Below are 14,250 nucleotides of genomic sequence, written 5' to 3' on the forward strand. Positions count from 1 at the left end.
GGAGGGAGGGAGCCGCGGATGGGAGGGGATGCGGGGCTTGTTCACATAATAGCCGGCGGTTGAAGGCGTGGTGAGCGAGGCTCGGTGCGAGGGGCGAGTGCGTGCGCGACCGCGGCACCGGCGGACGAACGTGGACACCGGCTGCGCGGCGGCTCCACGCGCTGGCAGAAGCTGAACCGGGCGGCGATGACGATGCCGGGGAGGCTCCAGTGATCCAGACCCGACGAGCAGCACCGAGCGCCAAGGTAAGGTGATGGAGCCGAAGCCGCGAGGAGGAGCCGGGAGGACAAAGTCCACCGAGTCGGGCGTGCGCGTGATCCGACATCAATGGGGATTACGGCAGCGTGGGCTCGCGCGTCAGTTCGCTCGGTTCCACGAGGAAGAGTGCGGGTTTTTTGCGTGTGTGTCACGGCGGTCCAGTCACGGGGCTCAGGTGGAACCCACCCATCGGTACAGTGCCGTACAGTAGCTCATTCATTGTTCTCGCTGCTCGGTGGCCCTGAGGTGGCTCCTCTCCGCCTGGATGGGATGCGGAGCCACCCCGATGACTGCACGCACAGAAAGCCGGATAAAATACCAACTTGCGCGCTCCACAGACCCACAGTGGGCCCGGAAATGTGACTGGTGGATATTAAAAAGGCTGGATGATTAATTATGTCATCCTCAGGCCACACCGCTGTGAATAATGCCCAGTCAGCTTTGATTCAGATTCCAACGGTTTTTATGATTTTCATAAATATTGTGTTGGTACATAAGGGATTTTAGACTCTAGTGACAATTGTGGAGCTGAACTAAGGCTTTGGTTGAGGTTTTAGAAGGAAGATATGAGATCATTAGTTGTAGTTGTGGTGCAGAGAGGCCGAGATGTCCTCATAGGTGGAGGATTGTCTGTCTTTCCAATTTCCAATTCATTCTCTCTGGCTCCTTGTGTTACAGATGTTGAGTGGTTCCTTTTTCTGTTCAGGTGTGTCTCTCTCCTTTCATTGATTTCTACCCCCCACCCCCCCTCCCACCACCACCTGTTTGCTCCACTTCCCCGACCTCCAGCTCATCTTGTTCCCTGCTGTTTGTTTTGCAGGGACTTTGTTTTGTATCTTCCAAATTGTCCTCCTCCTGCTTTGCTCTGACTTTGTTTCCTCAGTAGTTCAGACTTTTGCTTATTTGTAATTCAATTGTTAGTTCCTGCTTGCGCGGCGCTGCATGTTTTCTCGTTTTATTAGATTTGGAATTTCTGATCCCTTGTTGTCATTTTTCTCTCTTGTACTTATTAAATCATTGAAAGCCAACTGGGCATTTTGAGTCTTTGGGCACAAACAAAGATGGAGCCTGTAGATGTTGACGCTGACCTGCTGGGACTGTGTGTTGAGTTGAAGGACGAGCCTCACGTCTGGGTACATTTAAAGCGCCGGAGGCTGGAAACAGGAGTTGTTTTGTAGTGGCAGCGTCTGTGCGACACACATCCAGTGTGAAATGCTCCTTCCTTTGTTGGAGAGGACGTCCTGAGTCATTTGTCAACCTTCGTGCCATTTAAAGTGCACATTTGTGAGATAAACCAGCACTTTCACCCAACAGACTCTCTGGGAACGTCACAAAGATTTCTTTGTAATTGTTCGAGAACAGTCTCACTTGTTTGTCACTATTAGAGCCCAAACAAGACAGAGATACTCCTTCATGTATCTGTGTGATGCTGCGGTGAAATGTCTCCGCTCTCAGTTGGCAACTTATCATTGAGGAATCAAAGCCGCCGGAGACGTTCTGAGAAATGTGCTCAAAGCGAAGAGGAAGAGCTATTTCTGGACCAGCAAGTAATCTTGTATTCATACACTTACCACGGATGGACTCCATCTGATACACAGCCCATAATAAGATAAGAGCAGCATCACTTAGGAGGAATAGGTGAGGATGGTGGGTTAGGACCGTGTCCTGGAAATCGGCACCGATCACCGATGGCCCCACTCCTTCATGCATCATCCAGACCCACAGGGCTCGAGAGGCCGAGAGCCGACTCGCTCCACATCGTTTAAATCGGTCACGTTCCATTTTCTCCACCACTCCTAAAATCTGTGCTCCTCGATGCCTCGTCCCGCAGCTCAGGAAGTGGCTGTAGTTTTGTGTGGTGAGGGTCTGCAGACTGAGGACAGATGTGAGGGCAACACGTGGCCCAGATTAGACTGTGGGCTTTTAATCACACACGTCCTGCTGTGCGCCTCAAATGAATGGGATCGTCCACTAAGACGCTGCTTTTTGACAATTTGGTGCTTTTTGAAACATCTGGAACTCAGACTTTTTCTAACTCTTGGCATTTTTCTGCTCAGTGGTTTCAGTTTGTTCTCCGCTCCTGCTGGATGGACATCGTCCATCAAAATGTACGTGCTTCGATGAATTGATCAAACTCCTGTAACCTGGAGGCAGATCGACAGGAGGCAGCCGCTGGCCTTTAGGTCAAAGTAGCAAAGGAGGGCTATGAGATCAATTTATCTGTAAACATAATGAGATGCTGTAGGGATTTCACAGTCATTAATGTCGCCACTGAACCGCTTTTATCATCTAAATTCCCTTCGGCTCAAGGACACTGGTTCTGACAGGGGCCGTACTCGGAGTTACTGTGACTGCTAATTCAATACTGTGGTCCATGCTACGACCAGACGTCCTCTGGGCGAGAACGGATGACAGTCACATGAATCATGTCCTCCCGAGTGTGTCCTTGTTGTGTTAGACAGTGAAGCTGAATTCATATTTCGTCCAAAATACCTCGACTATCAGCGCGCGCCTGATTTTGCCGCACAGGAAAATGATGCTACATCCACTTTTGGGAAGCTGACACCATGAGTCATGATGAGAAATCAGAGGAGAAGATCGTTAGCTGGAACCAGCTGCTTGTACGTGCTTCATTTAGTGATGTCTCTGAGCTGAAAGTTTGTCTGTGGAGTTTGTTCGGAAACGTCACACGGTTCTCCTGGGTCCAAAGCAGATGACTGTCTTCACCCATAACACAACTCGGGCTCAGTTCCGCTTCGAGCATGTTTTGAGATCTGACCCTCACTTCTTTCAGTTCTGTGGTCTTTTTGTTGTCTAAATAAATCCATTTTCTCTGCTAAACCTGGACATGAGACTATTTGAAACCGTTCCATTTGTCTGTTGGTATCAGTCAGGAGGTCAGATGAACCCGATACACTGTAGTGGTGAATTACAGCGCATCAGGTTTCCAGTCCCGTTGATGTGTTCGTAACCAATTGACTCAGCTGTGGACGTTTGCTCAAAAATGTTGATGGTAATTTGAGTATTGGTATTAATAATATAATAATGCATGTTTAACAGTTGCAGTCGGGCCATGTAAGCGCAGGGAGCAGACGCCGACTCGCGTGTTGTATCAGTCCCCATTAATAATGCATGACAAGTGGAAGCTGAGATAAGACGAGCTGCAGTCTGGACGTGACATTTAACCAGCGTGACGTAGTAAATGCTGAGACGGGAGGCAGAGATGCTCCTTTGAGCTCATTGTTCACCTTCAGAGCATTAGTTAATATTAACTGATCAATGATTATTATTCGCATCTCTGCATTCAAACCAGTGTTACAATAACTAGAACTCTTATCTGCATTCTCATCTGTGCTTCCTCTAAGTCTACGTTGTACCATTCTGTCTGTATGTCTGTGTGCCAGTCTCAGGTCTCACAACCCTGAACCAGCGCCGGTGCGGTCCAATGGTTCGTCTTCCTCTTTCTTCCTCGCCTCCATCCACTGTTCATGAAGCCTCAGTCCTTGTCTGAACCCTGACCGAGACCATGAACAGCCTGTTGCTGAGCTTGAAGGACTTGTGCTCGGTTGAATAAGCAGCAAGGTGCTTTGTGATGATGATGATGATGATGAGCTACACCAGCACTGACACATCATGAGATGCAAAAGGAGGCGTGAACAATTACCAGGGTGCAAATACTGTGTGTAGACCCGTTTGAATCAGACTCAGACCGTTTGTATGACCTGCAGACATTCCTGTGATACTGCAGGGTGAGTTGGGCTGTTGCAGGCCGCTCCGTCAGACTTACTGTAAATATTGGTTCTCATCATGAGTATGAGTCTCACACGCTTCCTAGAAATTCCTAAAAGTCACAGCTCTTCCCCCTCCTCCCACCCACTTCATCTATATTGCATAAGTACAAGCCATCCCAGCTGATTTGCTCTCATCTGCTGGGCTAATAACGGTTTATGAAGACTGTGAAGGTTTATGAGTGGTGTGTGCTTCTGAAGGAGCTACTTTCTCCAGATATAATAATGCCTGCACCATCTAGTGGCGGCCGCCTCAGAGCAGCGTCGTGCCCACGGAAACAAACTGTGTGGCCCTGCTGCGACGAAGTCAATGCAATAAAACTCCAGATTAATTGCATTTATTGAATGTGCACTTTTAATTTAGATCTAGGATGGAGATTTATGGCCGTGGTGATATGAGCGACGTTACTCAGGGGCTGTAATTGACAAAGTGCTCGTTAAAACAATAAAGATGGTGTCATTTAAAAGAGCAACTAGGCGTGTGCTCGCTCCCCGGGAAAACGTTCAATCATTTGTGAAAAGACCACCTCAATCGCATGAAAACAGAAGAGTGAATGAATAAACACACCCTCGTGGTGTTTGACCCATATTCTGTGTTAATAACCTGTAAAGCCTAAACCGGGAGTCTGACCCAGCGCTGCTCAGTCACCGCTGCTGCTACTGCATCAGCTGCTCAGTCTGGAAACACTGGGAGAGTTTTCTTGGAGGATGAGCTCCGGTCACGGATGCATCCTCACCTGCTCTGTCCCTGGAGGGGTTCACCAGGTACCGCAGATGCTGTTCGCTGGGTTCGCTGCGAGCGTTGGAAGCCGCCATCAGCCTCATTCTGTCAGACCGGCGGCCTGTTGCGTCTCCTCGCGCGCGTTTCTCAACTCGGGAGCAGGTTGTATTGTAAAACTCGTCAACCTCAATCTGTCATTTCCGCTGGCGATTAGATTTATTGAACGTTCCGTGTATCTTCATCACAATAGACATTGTTTGCAGGGAATTTAGTTAAAGTGTTTACGTGCAAACGAATATGATCGTCCTCTAGAACCGGAGACCTGCATTTATAATGGATGGAGAGTTTAGTGAGGATCTGATATGAGCTGGTGGTTTGTAGCATAGATCGGTGTTTTGTTGCCTTAGGTGAAGTTCGGAGCACAGTAAAAACGTTCCTTTAGTAGTAGATTTAAAAGGTGAAGGTGCATTTCATCTTCTGTGTCAAACTGGATGTGTGTAAAACGTTAACCTGCAAATGAACTAGAAACTCCAAAGGTGGTGCTCAAATACCTGCTGAAATAATGCAAATAACACGCTCGGCTCAAACGCGGAAAATACCAAGAACTGAGAGCAAAACCTCAACCTGAAAGACTCAAAGTGACCCTTAAATCACTTATTGGTTTCCATGGTTCCAAATCCTTCAGACAAAGGCTTTATTGTCATTACCAACGTCAGTATTTTATTCCCGATAAGAATCACTGTATTTACCGCTGAGACCTTTGCTCTGTTTGGCTCCTTTTCGTAAATATGTGGACTGTTTACAAAGGTCTAAGTGTTTAATTGGTATTTTCTAGATACAGTATGTAGTTTTGGAAGAACAGTCAGGCCTTGTGTTTGCTGCCACAGTAACACAACCTTTGCTAATACACAAGATGCTGGTGTCATTGTCCTTGTGACGATTAATGGATTGCGATATGGGTCACGAGCCTCCAGCTTCCTCTTTTCTCTTCCTGTGCAGATGACCGAGGGCAGACTGTGCCAAGTGCAGCTGCTGGACGACAGGAAGCTGGAGCTGCTGGTTCAGGTACGGACTTCACTTTGAAGGGAAATATTCATCTCGATCCAGGGTTGACAGATTATTCTATGCATTCAGAATTCTACAGTAAACCCTGCAGATACATGTAGTAGCACAGCCTTGAGACTGAATAGACGCTGAATCATTTTAATAAACGTAAGGAGAAATGCAATCAGCAGCCGCTTACCTCTGTGTCCTGTCCTTCCTCCACAGCCCAAGCTGCTGTCGTACGAACTCCTCGACTTGGTCTCCTCCCATTTCAACCTCAAAGAGAAGGAATTCTTTGGACTTGCATTTTTTGATGACAAGTATGTAAATGATTAGGGTCGCACGCTTTTGCCGCGTCGCGCGACGTGTGATGCAGATGTCTGTCCGTTTGCCTCCGCAGTGGGCAGCGTAAGTGGCTGCAGATGGACCGCAGGGTTCTGGAGCATGACTTTTCCAAGAAGTCAGCGCCCATCGCTCTCAGCTTCCTGGTCAGGTACCGGTCCATCTTCTGGTGTGAAGCACAGGCTCTCCAGCAGGCAGCGCTACAGCTGCTGCAGCCAAATGTCGACAGCGTAAGAATATTTGCTTTCATGCTTCGTCCTCAGGTTTTACGTGGAGAACATAACGCAGCTTAAGGACATCATAACGGTGGAGCTGTTCTTTCTGAATGCTAAATCCGCCGTCTACAATGTAAGTGTTTTTTTTTTTCCTTTAGTTTTTCTGTGGTTTGAAACAATATAAAAGGGATCCTGCTGCAGCTGAGACGTCTCAGCGGCTCCCTGATGATTCATTGTCTCTAGACCCCAGCAGCACCTCGGCACCGCAGACAATCGCCGCAGGGCTTGCTTCTCTTACTCTGCTGGCTGGAATGTAAAGCAGATAGTGAGCGAGTAGGAAAACAGACGCTCACTCCGAGAGGTTACTGTGGGGCGATGCGGACACGGGTCTCTGTTTGAATTATATTTCCTGCATTCTGTGTCTCTCAGGGGGTCATTGAAGTGGAGAGTGAGAACGTCTTCAAATTAGCTGCCAGCGCGTTGCAGGTTTGTGTTTTTAGTGGCCTTACATGCATTGCATTGCATTCGTGAGAAGTCCACCATCTAACTGGGTGTGTGTTTATCACCAGGAGGCTAAAGGGGACTACACAAGGTAAGAGCCCATCATCAGCTGGCTAAGAAGTGTTTAACTACAGCGGGTCAAGTTAATAGTGAGCCTTTAACGAAGACGCTCAATAGCGCGCCTGTTTCTCTGGAGCGCAGACAACAGAAATCAATAGCACCGTTATGAGGCCTACCGCACCGCGCTGAGAAGCTTGCATTGCGACTAATGACTCTCAGAGTGCTGAGAGGAGCGTTGCAGAAAGAAGCCACCGGAGCCGCGCTTGGGCCCGTTTAACAGGGCTGCCTTTTGATGGCACACAGGTAGCGTTGTGCTGACACACTGCAGGTCTTTGTACAAAGCCTCCACCTGGATCTGCCCAGCTGGGCCAGCACGGCTCTGGAAGGGCAGGCATCTTTGTTCAATAGAGGTCACATGCTCTGTTTGATGCTCGTATTGTTTTATAGTGATGAAAACACCAGAGCTGACCTGAAGAAACTACCAACTCTTCCAACCAAAGTACTTAAAGAGCATCCATCACTTGCATACTGGTATGTTTACAGTAAACACGAATGGACTCAAACCTTTTCTTTATATATTTGACAGTAGACACAGAGAATGGCTTTATGTGCTAATGTACAGCTGACTGTCTTGATGTTTCATTGTAGTGAGGACAGAGTCATTGAATATTATAAAGACTTGAAAGGAGTCTCTCGAGGACAAGCCATTGTTCAGTAAGTACTGAAAACAAGATGTAATTGGACAATGACTGTCATTAAGCTGTGAATTCATAAATCTCCCTCTCACCTCCATGAGAACCTCTCTTCTCTTCTTGGCATCTGACAGAAATCAATATCTCCTCTCCAGCTGCTGTCTAGTGAATCATCCTCATTCCAAGGCCTACTTTACTAATTGGCTGTTCTATAGAGGTTAGAAAAGCAGTTTGTGATTCCAATAACTTCTTTTGTTGTAGGTATTTAACGTTGGTGGAGTCGTTGCCCACATACGGCGTGCACTATTACGAAGTCAAGGTAGGTATTTGGCTGTAATTAACGCAAAATGACAGCTGTTGCACCTGGAATGTCGTCATCCGCTGTTCAAGCCGCGCTTCTGCCTCCCAGGATAAACAGGGGATCCCGTGGTGGCTCGGCCTCAGCTACAAGGGCATCGGGCAGTACGACCTGCAGGACAAATTAAAACCCCGAAAGGTAAACGCTACTGGAGCCTCTCGCTCGTATCCGGCCGCAGACGCGCCGCCGCGGGGCACGTTTGAGAGCGTGATTCACCGGCTCTACTGTAATTCATGCGTCGCCTGTTTCATCAAACTCAAACGCAGGCTGAGCTGCAGCTGCGTCCGACAAGGCCAGACACGAACGAGCAGAGAAGGTAGCGTCGTCTTAATTAGAGCGAGGCGTTTGTCCACGTGAAGCGTAGATTCACTGTGAACTGGATTTTCTCGTTCCCTCTGTTTGTCTCGAAGATGTGAGTTAATGGGAGAAACACCCGTGTGAGTGATGTGTGAGATATGCTGCCCCGTCTGTGAATGCGGGAGCTATAAAAGTCCAACGCCTTTCACTTCTACTGGCACTGAGCTCCTGCACGAATGGGGACATTGCCTAACCGGCCGCGTGCAGGCGGCTGGTGATGTCACAACGAAGGGGCGGGGCTTGGGGTGTGGCTGCGGATGTGAGAATACCTGAGGAGGCAAGTCGGGAGCTGACAGGGGACAGAGCTGCAGTACGAGTTTGCACTGAAAGTAAAGCCAGGGAGGACTTAATAGCGCAGGCTGTGAACATCCATTGTCCCGGTAAGATTTGATTGGCGTGTTTACACTCGGATGATAAAGTGAGCTTCAATGCGTGAATTGAAAATCAATCAAGATTTTTGGATTAGTTTAAAGTTCAAGTTAGTGTAATACAGTAACAAATCTGTTTGTTCAAATGTGCCTGAATTACCTCAAGTCCAGACGAAGCGTGAGTCACTGACCCCAACAGATCAGGCCGTCGTGCACCTGGGCGAAATGAGCCGTGGAAAGTGTTACAGCGCGATGAGTCTCGGTTTAACGCACGCTAACACCTGAATTACTGCCGACTCGGCAGCTGGTGCCGACCACAATGACAGGTCCTGTGCAGTCTGGGATTCTCAACGGCCACGGTTGAACCGAGTCGCTGAGTTCTGTAGTAGTTTATTTTGTGTCATTTGAACAGCAAACAGTGAAGAAGAGGCTCTGCAGCTCGTCGTGTAAATGTGTGACACGTTTTCCATTTTTACTGCCAGCTCTATCAGTGGAAGCAGCTGGAAAACTTGTATTTCCGGGAGAAAAAGTTTGCTGTGGAAGTTAACGACCCACACAGGTGAGACTTAGTCTCCTTCATCCAAACACATTACTCAAACTCTAACGAACTGCGTTGGAGGAATCAGCTGAATCCGCATCTTTGCTTCCTGCGACAGGAGAACAGTCACCAAACGCACCTTTGGGCAGACGGGCCTCCTCATCCACACATGGTACGCCAGCCATTCTCTGATCAAGACCATTTGGGTCATGGCCATTAGCCAGCACCAGTTTTACTTGGACAGGAAGCAAAGCAAAGTAAGTGTGAGTAATCAGCGACTGTCTGTTTAGTCAGCACTGCTTCCATCTCACTATTGTTTTATGTTTTCCTCTTTATTTTTAGGCTAAATTAGTAGCAGCAAGGAGTTTGGAGGAAGTGGCCATGGACCTGACGGAGCAGGGGGGCGCGAAAGTCAACAGACTGGGAGAGGCCGGTCCCAAGAACAACCTCATCACAGCCAGCAACGGGAGCCTGGTGTCTACAGGTCGGTTCTGGTCGTGTCCGGTCGGGTCCATTCAGTCGCATCTCTGGATGTGTGGATGGAAAGCTTCAGAGTCCGGTCCCTACAGGTTCCGCAGACTCTGAAATGAGTGAAGAGCAGAAGAAGGAGAAGCTGTCCGAGCTGAGGAAGAAGGAGCAGGAGATTCAGGAGATTCTGGCCAAGAAGACGAAGGAGCTGAAGAAGATCTGCCTGCGAGAGGCGGTGAGTCGCGTCGTGGAGCGCACGCTGTGTTTGTCCGTACGTCCCGTTCAGCTGCGGAGCATCATCGCTCCATTTGTATTTCCAGGAACTTACTGGCAAGCTGCCGAAGGAGTACCCGCTGTCATCGGGCGAACGGCCGCCGCAGGTCCGACGCCGGGTCGGCACCGCCTTCAAGTTGGACGACCTGTTCCCCTATAATGAGGTCTGTGTTGATGATGATGATCCATGCCTCACGTTTAGCCACGCGCTCATCGGAGCCGCTCGTGTCCTGCACAGGATCCCTTCCTCAGGAACCTGGAGAGCAGATTCGCGCTGCAGCAGAAGATCGTGGAGGCGGCGAAGAAGCTCGCCAACGAGCCGGAGCTGTGCAAAACGAGGAAGAAGAAGAGGCGGAGGAACTGTTTGGACGCCATGCACAAACTCCAGCAGATAGAGGACGAGATGAACCAGTACAGGATCAAGAAGGGGAAGAAGCCCACGCAGCGGGCCTCGGTTCTGATCGCAGGTAGCGTGCGGTGCCGGTGGACCCGTGTCACTGCAGTAATCTGTCAGTAACCTCAGCTGTTCTCTCCTCCTGCAGATGAACTCATCCGTTCCGACTGCAGCTCCCTGTCCAGTCTCCCGCTGGACGACGGTCAGTCTCAACACAAACACAAACCATCAATCTATAAAAAATGTTCTAAAGGCCTGAGCGTCAGTGTTCTGGTGCCTTTGTGTTCAGATGACTCGGACAGGACGGGTCAGAGGCCACGGTCCCGGTCGGCCCAGGGCTCCCCTCAGCTCAGTCCCATGCGAACGCTGGGGGCAGACTACGATTTGGAGCGACAGGGAGCTCGGAGGGGAAATCACAGCAACAAGAACCACAGCAGGTGAAGAAACAGTTGGCTCACGGCCTCCGAGTTCAAGCAGACTCGTGAAGCAATGAGCTAGTGTTTTGGCAGAATCTGTGGTATTCGTCATGTGTACAGCTTGTTACCTTTCCCTGCATTTCATTCCCCTTTTTTTTCATCCTCTGCTATCACTGAACCCTTTAGATTAGCTTTTGACGGCCAGGAGGCTTCTCACTACTACCAGAGTCAAAGAGACGATTCCTCCAACCACAGTAGTCCCTACAAAACCCTCCCCAGACCTCCCAGAGACCCTCGCAGCATGCCACCCACCCCGGTCATGACCCGCAATGCCTACAGCAGCAGCCAGCTCAGGTGTGACCTCTGCTCTGTGCCCACTGCTTCTCCCCAACCCCAACCTTTACCTGCAGCCCCCACACCAAGCCCTGATCTCTACCTATCCGACACACAATGATTCCATATAACAGGCTTTGTGTTGCTGCAGGTCTGAGGGGTCTCCGCATGGCTTCCGGCATCGCAGCGGAAGTCTGGAGTCGCAGCCTCATCTAAGAAAAGAGGCGGAGTCAGAGAAGCCGGTCTTCATCTTGTCACCAGCCCACCGCAGCAGCAGCACAGAGGTGCTGGAGGACTGCTCCTCCTACACCAGTCAGTCCAGTCTGGACTGCTGCGGCGCGGCCAACTCCCAGTACAGCACGCTCGACTCGCGGACCTCGACCATGCACCGCCTCCACAGGAAGGTGGAGGTGTATGGGAACACGGGCAGCATGCCCAACCTGGCCCAGCACCACTCCGCCTGCAGCTACTCATTTGAGACCTCAGCCCACTACGCGCCCAGCGCCTACTACGTCGCCGGCTTTCCCTGCTCAGACGCCGAGCCCTACGCTAACGGCGCCTACGTGTACGAGAGCGACGTCGAGGGCCACTACAACGTCAACCCGTCCTACCAAATGAACGGCTACCACGGACACGACCGATTCAGGCATTACGGCGGCGACCGGGCCGACGCGCTCTCCCAGAATCCCTACGCGACGGTGAGGCCGCCGCGAAACCGAGAGGGGCCCAGGAACGAGCTGTTGGCTAAGAACATGCAGAAGGCGCTGGTGGCCGAGCATCTGAGGGGCTGGTACCACCGCAACAGGAGCACCAGAGACGGGGGGAGGGGGATGCTGGCTGGGTACGACTTCGACAGCGGCTCTCAGCTCAGTCTGGGCTACCAGACCATGCCGGCGGCCTTCAGCCACTCCAGCAGAACCACCTCCTTCTCCTCAGGTCAGATGGGAGGACACATCATGATTAGAAGCTGGCCTGCCAATGCATCTGTGGGAGAGAGCATCTCATTACCATTACCTAGCGCCTCTCACTGTACGCTGAGGTCTGGTCTCGTTCACAGTGTCGTCGGTGGAGAGCGCCGGCAACTGGCGCAACCAGCTGGCAGTGGGCCTGGCGGAGTACGAGTCGCCCGACGCGCCTCAGTACACTCACCCGGCGGCGCACGCCTCCCCGTACAACCGCAGTCCCACGCGCGCCAGGTAAGTGCCGCCGTTCACTGCAGCTCCACAAAGGAGCTGTGGACGCAAGAGGAAGTGGGTTAATGAGGGACGACCGGGGGCGGATTCACGCGAAGGGCTGTTTGTTATAGTAGGACACACACAGCAAATGAGTCCAACCGCTGCCTTCCCCCTTTCTGACGTATGATTGATGATCGTCTGTGCAGATTTTCTCCAGAAAGCAAAGGGTCTGACACAATGCCCAAAGCCCCTGAGTCAGTTGAGGTGGTTGGCGCTGAGGCCACCAGTACAGATGAGCCATCAGACACCTAAGGGTGAGACAGCGGGCGCTTTGTGTTGTGGTGACCGTCATCTCCATGTTGATGTTCCATCCTTACATTTCCACATCACCGTTGGCTGTTCTCAGATGGAACATATTATCCTGATGAACTGGCTCATGATTCATAAAGATCATGACAATAACATACAGTAATAATAGACTAAGCCTATAGCAGCTCTGTGAGCTGAGTGGAACATAAGCGCTAGGATGCTAATATACTGTATTAGCTTGTCCAATTACAATGCGGAGCGTTAGCAGAGAGTTAATGCAGGTTAGTTATAAAGTTTGACCTGAGAAGGACAGATTACAATGGATAATTATTATCCTGTTAAAGAAAGAAAACCTTCATTTTAACTTCCATAGTGATGCACTTTCATGCAAACTGTGCATAAACTGAACCTTTATGGACCGACCAGCTGACCACCGCCTTCCATCACGTGTTCCATTACGCTGCACTGCATCAGAATGTGGACCCTTTATCCCATTTTCATCTCCACACATCCGTCATGGGCCTGTTAAACAACAGGGGACGTGGTCTGACGTAGTCTTGTGTCACTCGTGCAGATTTTACCTGGACGGAAGCTACATGAGCATCCGCTGACGAGGACCACACACACAAAGCCATGCTCTGCTGGGCTTGGAGGAGCCGTGAGTCCACCCTGGGACTCAGACGCCGCCTTCATCCTGAACCTCTGAACACAGTGATGACACTCTTGAATGACTTTCCCATGTGCCTTGGATTGGATGAATTGTACAGGCAGATGAGAATGTGTCAAGAATCTTTAGGATGTTGCACAACAACACTACATTTAACACTAACTGACAAAACAGGCAACGTGTTTTTACGACTCCAGGTCCGTGTGTTTTACCAGGAACTGGCTACTGCCTTATACATCACAGTAGGTCATAGAGTTAAATGGGTTTTGTCATTTCCATATCAGCGACAAAAATAAATAAAATGCTCATAAATACATCATGAAATTTGAAAGCAGAACATGTAATCACCATTAGACTGTGTATTAGGTACATTTCCATCCTTTGATTTGCTTCAACTTAAAATCAGAATATCAATATTGTTTATAGAACCATTTGTCTTTGGTGCTGTGATGTGTTTTGATGCATGGTGAGAACATCAGCCTTTTGATATGAACTTCTTTTTATATTGACAAACGTTCACTGCCATAAAAAAAACCCATAGTCATGTCTGTTTTTGCTTTCCCACAGCCTTGTACAGTCATTGTGTAGTTCTACTGTATGTTCTTAGCTGTTGTCATAAAATATTTTCCACTGGGAATAAGGACGTGAATAAACATGTGTGACACAAAGTGTCGACGTCTGTTCACTAAAGTTCTAAACACATTTTAAATGATTTGCTGAGAATTACCTGAGAACATAATTTAGAAAGTAATAAAAGGTAATTTCTAAATGGCCTCATAGTTCATTACATTTTGCATCATCTTTGCTTATATAAGCAAACACTGAGACAGCTATAAATTCACGTTATGTGAACAGATCAATATCAACAATTAATTATTACAAAACGCTGGAAACGCGTATTTTACAAAATGACAAACTAGTCCTTTAAGATTTGCCACCGGGCTGTTTCAGACGATGAATTATGATCTTTAAA

At 49.3% G+C, this 14,250-nt stretch overlaps 1 protein-coding gene across 3 annotated transcripts; it reads left to right on the forward strand.

Moving 5' to 3' along the window:
• The first annotated feature begins 31 nt into the window (after window positions 1–31).
• On the forward strand, window positions 32–13,946 carry LOC114859387 (FERM domain-containing protein 4B). Of its 3 annotated transcripts, XM_029157486.3 has the most exons (24): window positions 33–245; window positions 5,767–5,832; window positions 6,037–6,131; window positions 6,212–6,304; window positions 6,417–6,501; window positions 6,798–6,854; window positions 6,938–6,960; window positions 7,377–7,460; window positions 7,578–7,643; window positions 7,883–7,940; window positions 8,031–8,117; window positions 9,187–9,263; window positions 9,361–9,499; window positions 9,585–9,726; window positions 9,812–9,945; window positions 10,031–10,147; window positions 10,222–10,450; window positions 10,526–10,579; window positions 10,667–10,814; window positions 10,980–11,147; window positions 11,278–12,062; window positions 12,184–12,322; window positions 12,508–12,615; window positions 13,185–13,946. In XM_029157486.3, exons 2-23 carry the CDS (start codon window positions 5,767–5,769, stop codon window positions 12,611–12,613), a joined length of 2,952 nt encoding a protein of 983 aa, XP_029013319.1. In that variant the 5' UTR covers window positions 33–245; the 3' UTR covers window positions 12,614–12,615; window positions 13,185–13,946. The 3 variants fall into 3 exon arrangements, with proteins under 3 accessions (XP_040927309.1, XP_029013319.1, XP_029013321.1); XM_041071375.2 differs by lacking the exon at window positions 10,980–11,147 and having other exon boundaries at window positions 32–245; XM_029157488.3 differs by lacking the exon at window positions 12,508–12,615.
• Window positions 13,947–14,250: the final 304 nt, after the last annotated feature.

This window comes from Betta splendens, chromosome 7, assembly GCF_900634795.4.
Source record: "Betta splendens chromosome 7, fBetSpl5.4, whole genome shotgun sequence".
NCBI lineage: Eukaryota > Metazoa > Chordata > Actinopteri > Anabantiformes > Osphronemidae > Betta > Betta splendens.

Bases quoted from the DNA above. Each gene is read 5' to 3' on its own strand.
- LOC114859387 (XM_029157486.3), top strand. From the start codon at position 5,767: ATGACCGAGGGCAGACTGTGCCAAGTGCAGCTGCTGGACGACAGGAAG. The intron at 6,961-7,376 runs GTAAGAGCCCAT...ATTGTTTTATAG, and splicing joins GCTAAAGGGGACTACACAAG to TGATGAAAACACCAGAGCTG. The intron at 9,264-9,360 runs GTGAGACTTAGT...TTCCTGCGACAG, and splicing joins GAAGTTAACGACCCACACAG to GAGAACAGTCACCAAACGCA.